This window comes from Pteropus vampyrus, unplaced genomic scaffold (genome assembly GCF_000151845.1).
Source record: "Pteropus vampyrus isolate Shadow unplaced genomic scaffold, Pvam_2.0 Scaffold416, whole genome shotgun sequence".
NCBI lineage: Eukaryota > Metazoa > Chordata > Mammalia > Chiroptera > Pteropodidae > Pteropus > Pteropus vampyrus.
Genome location: NW_011889197.1, coordinates 920,622 through 928,232, shown reverse-complemented (window position 1 = coordinate 928,232; position 7,611 = coordinate 920,622). Strand labels below are relative to the sequence as shown.

The 7,611-nt window shown below is 47.3% G+C and overlaps 1 protein-coding gene across 1 annotated transcript in view; it reads left to right on the top strand.

The window, feature by feature from the left end:
* Positions 1-7,611, top strand: part of FLI1 (Fli-1 proto-oncogene, ETS transcription factor) — a 63,462-nt gene that overhangs the window by 12,480 nt on the left and 43,371 nt on the right. The window contains exon 3 of the mRNA XM_011380929.2: positions 5,616-5,625. Within this exon, the coding sequence (XP_011379231.2) occupies positions 5,616-5,625 (10 nt within the window). The remainder of the gene's footprint in view (positions 1-5,615; positions 5,626-7,611) is intronic.

The following is a 7,611-nucleotide window of genomic DNA, read 5'->3' as shown; positions in this document are numbered from 1 at the left end:
GTGTCAGGCCCAGCTATAGCCCCTCTTGGGATAACTTAGTGATAAGATATTCTTCCCTGTCCTATTGAAGATACTTGACCTCTCTGGGTGGGTCTCACCAGAACAAAGATGACCAAACCATTCTTATAGTAAAAGTTCAGAACCGATGACACTGTGTGAGGGAGGACACACCACACTTAGAAAGTGTGTTCAGAGTTGGTGGTGTCCGGGGCAGGTAATGCTGTGCTTGTAGAAGTAGAGGAAGAATCCGAGGAGAGAAGAATCACAGGGGCAAGGAAGTACTCCTGGTGGACAGGTAGCCCAGGTTCCAGTCCTGGCCCTGCCCTTGGGCAAGCTGTCTACATCTCTGAGCATCCACTTCTTCCTACTTAAAATAGCGCTGGCGGATGTACTTCTTCACAGGCTTGTTCCAAGGGCTTGTGCCGTAGAGGAAGGGCCCAGGAAGGTGCCGAGGACTCGAAATGCTCGATGGTGGTAGCGATCATCATGAGCAAAGATTTGAAAGAGAGAATACATTGGTCTCATTCATGTAATATCAGGTAATCCAATGGACATATATAGCACAGAGAGATAAACATGAGAATAGGAGTGGGCCTTGAGTGGCAGACTAAGAAATTATGGAATTTATTCTATTTTCAAAGACTGATGTTAAGCGTAGATAAGACATTTACCGTCATCAGAGCTGTGATTTCAGACTAGTGAGCTGACAATCATTGTATGCAGAGTATAGGAAGAGGAGACTCAGAAAGATAAGTTAGTGAAAGATCCTGGAAAACAAATTATGAAGTTCTAAAGGAGGATAATGATAATGATTATGGGAATAAAGAGGGTTAGAAACATGAAGGGCATATCAAAGGGATAATTAACAGCGCATAGGCCAACAAATATTGAAGCATGGCGGTCGTGGGTATGTGAGAGGAAAGAATCAAAGATGTCTGAAGCTTAGCTGTCTCCATGAAGGATGGTGCCCTCAGGGCCAGAGGAGGTGGGAGAGGAAGTGCTCTGAGGGGAGATGTCAGTGCTTCCTGTGAGATTCCTTGTGAGCAATCTGTAGAACAGCCAGACAAACATATCTACTGGGCTTTGGAAACCTAAGCTCAGATAGTAATTTGAGACTGGAATTTAGGTTTGGGCATCATCTCTAAAGTGCTTTAACTGTGAAGTAGATGAAATCACCGAGGAAACAAGTCTAGAGAGAGAAGAAAGAAGGGTGGGTACATGTGTGCGGCTGAGACAGCTCCTGGTCTCAGACCTGCCGTGGGAACACCCGGCCATACCACATTTCAATCCCATTAACCAAAGCCAGTCACTGGGATCTCAGCCACCTTCTCAGAGTCTAGGATTTCAGGAAGGCTTAGAGATTCTGAGACCGGAGCCCCACAAATGAGTGTCATTCCACATAGATAATAAGGATAATGAGTTCCTCATAACGTGGGTAGGGTATAGTTTGTCAAAGGTTTCTTCCATATTATCTTATCATTTGCTCCTCACCACTATCTTCTGAGGTAGATATTGTAATTATATTTTGACATATAAAGGTAAATTGGGCTTTGAGGAGGTAAACTTGTCTTAGGATTTACAGGAGGCAAAGCTGGCACCAGAGCCAATTCTTCCTGACTCCTGGCCTGTGGGCCACCTCCCCGGCCCCTCCCTCTCTGCCTGTGTGTTGTGCGTTTGCATTCATCTTCTCATTTCTGCCAACACCTAGCCTGGCAGCAGGGGAGCTATTCAACAACGCCTCCCCAACCAGCCTGACCACGGCAGCATCCGATGCTTGTTGAAAATCCAGATTCCACCCTTGGAGAGTCTTTGGTCTGTTGTAGCCTGAATCCAATCACTGCTCACCTCTACCGCCCCACCCTACTCAGAGCCAGTAGCACCTCTCCTTCTAGGCCACCCCAGTAGCATCCTGTTCTCCCCACTTCCTCTTGCCTTCCTGAAGTCTGTTCTTTAGACAGTGGTTAGAGTCATCTTTTCAGGGTATCCAACCCTCTTGCTCAAAACTCTTTACTGGCTTATAACAAAATCCAAAGTCCTTCACATAGCCCCACCATCCCTCTGAACCCTCTTTCAATCCCCCTCCCCATCTCACTCCTTCCCTACACACCAGCCATACAAGATTCTAGTTGCTCCTGAACCCCAAGCCCACTCCGGCCTCAGAGTCTCTTCCTTTGCATTCCTTTCTGGAACATTCCTACTTGATCTAGTCAGATGACTCTTTCACTTGTTTTAGGTCTCTGCCTGAATGTCACTTTCTCAGAGGCCTTCCCTGACCACTTAATATAAAATAGCACCTGTCACTCTACTCTGCCTTGATTCTTCTTCTTAGCTCTTCCTGGCTCTTATCATATCCCTCACTAAATGTAGGCAGGTCTTCATTTTTTTTCTCCACAGTGCCTGGCACATGGTAGGTACTCAATAAATAGTTGTTAAATGAATAGGTGAACGTAGTGTATGGTTAACCAGACTTAAAGGTGAAGATGTTCATTCAAAATCATGTAGGGCATTAGTTACAATCTGACAGAACAGATACTAAGGTCTGCTGACAGCACCTCAGGCAAAGCCTGTGTCTGTGCTCAACCAGGTTGTATTTGTGACCTGACTGTTCAAGCAAGCCTTAAGGACTACAAGATACTAGTCCTGGGCAAAGAGCATCTCCCAAGGAAATCAATTTTCAGAACCCACTTGTCAGCTCAACCCTGGCTCTGGTCACGCCAGAAGCCAGCTGGAGGAGAGCTATGTGAACACCGCAGAGAGCAGACACCTGGCTCTGGTTGCACAAAGCAGCCCTTGCTTTTGATCTGCCTGTCTTGACTCAGACCATCAGCAGGTGACAAAGTAGGCTCAGAAAGACTGATGTATTCTCACCCTCGCCCCCTGAGAAACAAAGGAGATACAGTGGACTCTCAGAGCCAAGCAGGTTAGGCGCCACCATCGCCAGCACCTCATAAATATTTTAAGTGCTCACATGTAAGCTAAACTGGTGGGCAGGGGGAAGCAAAGATTTTCAGAAAAAATGTCCTCGTTTTGGATGGAACCATGTCGGATCCTATTATTTGATCATGCAAAAAGAAATAATATGATTAAATAGATGCTGGTCTATTGAGTTCTCTCATCCTCAATATTGTGCTTCTCCTGTTCTTTGAATATTATTGATAATGGCACTTTTAATGCAAAAGATCATTCCTCACTTCAGATGAGAAAACCAAAGCAGAGGATACAATTTGGGATCGCTTGGCTCATGGGCTAGAGATGAAGCAGCCACAAGCCATGTGTTGCTTTTGAGAACTTGAAATGTGGCTAATTTAAAATTGACATGTGCTCTACATGTAAAACAGACACTAGATTTTGAAGGCTTAGTATGGAAAAAATGTAAAATAGCTCATTAATTATTTTTTCTTGATTATGTTGAAATAATCTTTTGACTGTATTGAGTTAATATATTCCAATATATTATTAAAATTTGGTTCACTTTTTTTTTTAATTTTAAACATGTGGCTACTAGAAAATCTAAAACTATATATGTGGTTCACAGTCTACTTTGGACAGCGCTAGGCTAGAGTATTTTGGACCATCTTATGATTCAGAGTGAATTCTCTCCACGCTCATTGATAATGTCCATTTCTGACTTACTTCTTCAGGCTTCCTGGAGCCCCCACAGATAGTTCTGTCTCTGGAGGAGATATTCTGTGGACCTAAAGCTATAATGCCCTTCTTGCTTTTTAACCCAGCAGCAAGTCATTTGGACCAGAGGCACAGGGTCTGGTGGAGAGACTAAGTTGAGGTCTGAGGAGCTCAGAGAAATTCTAGCTTGCCCACGCTGTGAGAGGTTTGCTCTCTTTCTCCGTCTCCTCCTGTTGTGGTTGAGTCTGTTAGGGTGAGTTGTTCTTGAAACAGCATGGCGCATGGGTTCTGTGTTGGATGTATACTTCAGCAACTTGATCCAAGCTGTGGTCTGTAAATAACTCAGCTGCATCCTGTCTCAGCCAGGGGGTTGGGGAAAACATCCGTGAGAGAAAGAACATCAGTTTATGGAGGGGAAATGCAAGGACACGCTTGCTTTGTGGTTCTGGGGTGCAGGACCTGAGTTCAGTGTTAGTCTGCTCCAATACTCCCTAGTCTGGCCAAGCTGAGTCTGGGTGCCTAGGGACTTCGCATTCCCGTTACAGGAAGATCAGCCTTACACACCCTGTACTCCTGTCTCTCTGACTATAAAGCATCTTCCTATGGGGCTTCGTAAGGTTCTGAACCTTGCAGTGTGAAGTATGCCCCACATAACCTGGGTGGGAAGCTATATGCAGTGTTCTGAAGAAGCTATGAGTATCTACTATGTATGGAGACGTAAATAGCTACGGGGCCAAGGTGATGGATGGCCTTATTATGGGCGATTTCTCTTCTTTTCTTAAAATTCACTTTTAACTTATTGTATTTCCTTTTCAAAAACAAAAAATCATATGCACACATCTATGTATGGATCCTAAGGAAATCCTAAGAAAAACACAGATTTGCTTAATTTTTGTACAGTGTTTGCATCATGTGGGAGACACATATGATGAGTCCTAATGCAACTCTGTGGCTTGGGTATCCTTGAGACCTCACATGAGCTATGTGAATTCTGGGCATCCATTGATGGTGAGCTAGGCTGCAGCCTTGTGGTTCCAGGTGACATCCCGTGAGTTGAATGGGAAGGTAGAGAAGGAATTTGCATAGTCTAAGGGGGTGCTCCTTGGGAGGACTCTTTGAAATCTCCTTTTATGCAAATATGCAAGATTTCTCACCTTGTTTTAAATTGCTTAACAGTTTGCAAGGCACTTTTGGAAATCAGTAGCAATCTTTGTAAAGCAATGTTCACTGAACGCACAAAAATAGAACCAGAGTAGTAGAAAGCATCTGTCCAGTAGTGAAAATAAAGGACCAGGTCACAGCATTCATGTCACTTTTGCTGTGGCCTCTCCTGCCATGGCTTTCTGAGCCTAGAAGATGCTCTGAGTTACCCTCTTGAAGCCACTACCTCCTCCCTGCTCTATTGTGGCAGCCCCAGGCCCTCTTGTCACCTGTCCCAGTGCTATCAGCTGCCTCTGGGCCCCAACCCCATGCTAGCAGTAAGTGCAGGTCTCAATACAAATTAGCAGCAGTGTAGACAAGCTGAATGGCCAAACCTCTTCCCTTCCATCTGTGCTCCCCCTCCCTTCCCTCTTGTTTTTATCTGGCCTCTTCACAGGCGCCAGCTGCCTCATTAAAGAGCAGCCTTTATGCCGTGCTTCACCTGGACCCCCCCCTTAGCAGTAGCTGTTGAGCCCAATGGCCGCACACCAGGCGGGTGCTGTCTGGAGGAGGCAGAGTGGTCGAGAGCTTGGGAATGGAGGGGAGTGTGGCAGGCCAGCGGTAAAGGTATGGCTTCCCTTCCTTCTCTCTCTGAGCCATCAGAGCAGAGCTGGCCTGGCAGGTGTGGCAGTCCAGGGTGAGGGCCAGGCTTCTCTCAAAGGGCGCCACTTTGCAGATCCCAGCTGAGGGGGCTGGGACTGAGGACAGGGCCTTATTTCAGAGAATAAGCTCCCGAACAGATCGCCTTGTCCAGCCGGGGAGCTGGTGCATACACAGGGGCTAGAGGAAAGAGGAGAGGAGGAAACAAATATTAGAGCTTCTGTGGGATAGGAAATGAGGTTCCAATCACTGCATGGCTTCCAGAGGTCACTCCAGCAAAAGAACTCTGGCCTTGACTGTGGTTCTGACGTGCTCCTCTGGGAGCTGGCACTCCTGCCTCCTCAGTGCCCACCTGCCCAGCATGTACCTATCTCACCGCGGTGCTCACGGTTTCTCTTCTTACCTGGTGACATGCCAGGCGGACTTTTCTAAATGTTTCCTTTTTAAAAATTATTTTTCTCTACTCCTCGAACAAGGGACTGGCCTTGCCTAAAAAGTCACTTCTTTTCAGTGATTTCTGAGGTTCTCACTTCTCACCTCTGCATGACAAGAAGTCAGTTTTGGGCTCGGAAATCCCCAGAGGCCTGGCTGGCGTAGAAAAGAATTTGTCGCAACTCATCTCCCTGATGTTTCCAAAGGGGAGTGCAGCCTGGGGAAGAGCAGCTGCTTGTCTGTCATGCCGCCCCTGGACAGATAGTGCTCTCCTGGCTGGAAGTGCTCTCCTCCTGCCCAAGGCCCTTGCACTCTGGCTTCCTCCAGGGGACTGTGTGCTCTGCAGCCCCACCCTCTGCCACGGAGTTCCCAGCCAATGAAAATGTTGCTCTCTTGGTTGGAGGCCAACTTAATCCTCCAAACTTTTGCTGCACTTGGGTTGTTTCACAACTGACAAGTATGCTGATAAAGTCTGCCAGACTATGGTAGCTCTGCGTGTGTACGTGTGTGCATGCATGTGTGTATGTATGCACGTGCATGTGTGTGCATGCACATGTGCATGTGTGCATGTTGGGGTATGCATGTGTGTGCACGTGCGTGTGTGTGCATGCACATGTGCATGGGTGCATGTTGGGGTATGCATGTGTGTGTGTGCATGCATGTGGGTATGTGTGTGTATACGTGTGTGTTGGGGTGTGCATGTGTGTGCATGTGTGTGCATGTGTGTGCAGGCATGCATGTGTATTGGGTGTGTATGTGTGTGCGTGTGTGCATGCGTGCATGCATGTGTGTGTGCACATATATCCGCTTGCGGTTGGCCACCAGGAGGGGGGCACCCAGTGAGCTCAACTAAAGCCCAGCTCAGACCCAGGACCAGGGTCTTTCAGGGACGGCTTCATCTCAGGCCAAGTCCTTCAACAGCAGAAGCCAAAGGCCAAACCCTGGTGAAAAGCCCTGATGAGCTACTGCCTCCCTCACACTGCCATGGGGACATTAAACCTTCAACAATCTGGGGCTCTGACGGCTGGTTCTTGGTTCTCTGCCTGGAAAAACAGTAGGCGAATAGTAAAACCTTAAATTCTAACATGTGTAAGTTATACATCTTATTTTCATTTTCAGCCCATGTTCCCTTCTGTAAGACATCAGGAAAAAATTACCGTCTGCCTTCTAATATCTCAGTGGAGCATTTATCTCCCAGCTATGATAAGTGATCTTCAATATTTTTTTCCTTCCAGATTAAGAAACAAATTCATTTAATTTTCTCTATTGAATGTGCTCAGGCCTCCCCCGCCCTGCAGATTCCCCACCCTCCAGGGCTGTTACTCCCTTCTTCTCTGTTAGTAGCTGCTTTCTCTGCATGGAGCTGCTGCCACCACGTTGCAGGATGGGCAGGACCCAATCTGGCACGACCTTACTCCTTAAGGCCTCATGATGGTCCCGCTCTGCCTGTAGCAGAGTGAGGGAAAGCAATGGCTAGGGCTTTGGAAAGCCTGGAGAGGTTCTGTGGCCCAGAGTTGGACGGCTGTAATCTGAACCTTATCTGAACTTCTTGATCTGAAGGCCAGGTTTGGAGCTCTTGAGAGAACTGGCTGTCTCTCAGGTGGCCGGAACTGAAGCTTCCTGCTCCATAGAACCATGGCTGCAGCCTCTCCTTGGTCTTCCAGTTGTCTCCTTTGGTCCTGCTGCGGCCAAGTGGCTTTGTGGAAGCTAGGACAGGGCAGGATGGCACTTGTCCTGGGCACACAGAGAGGGTCC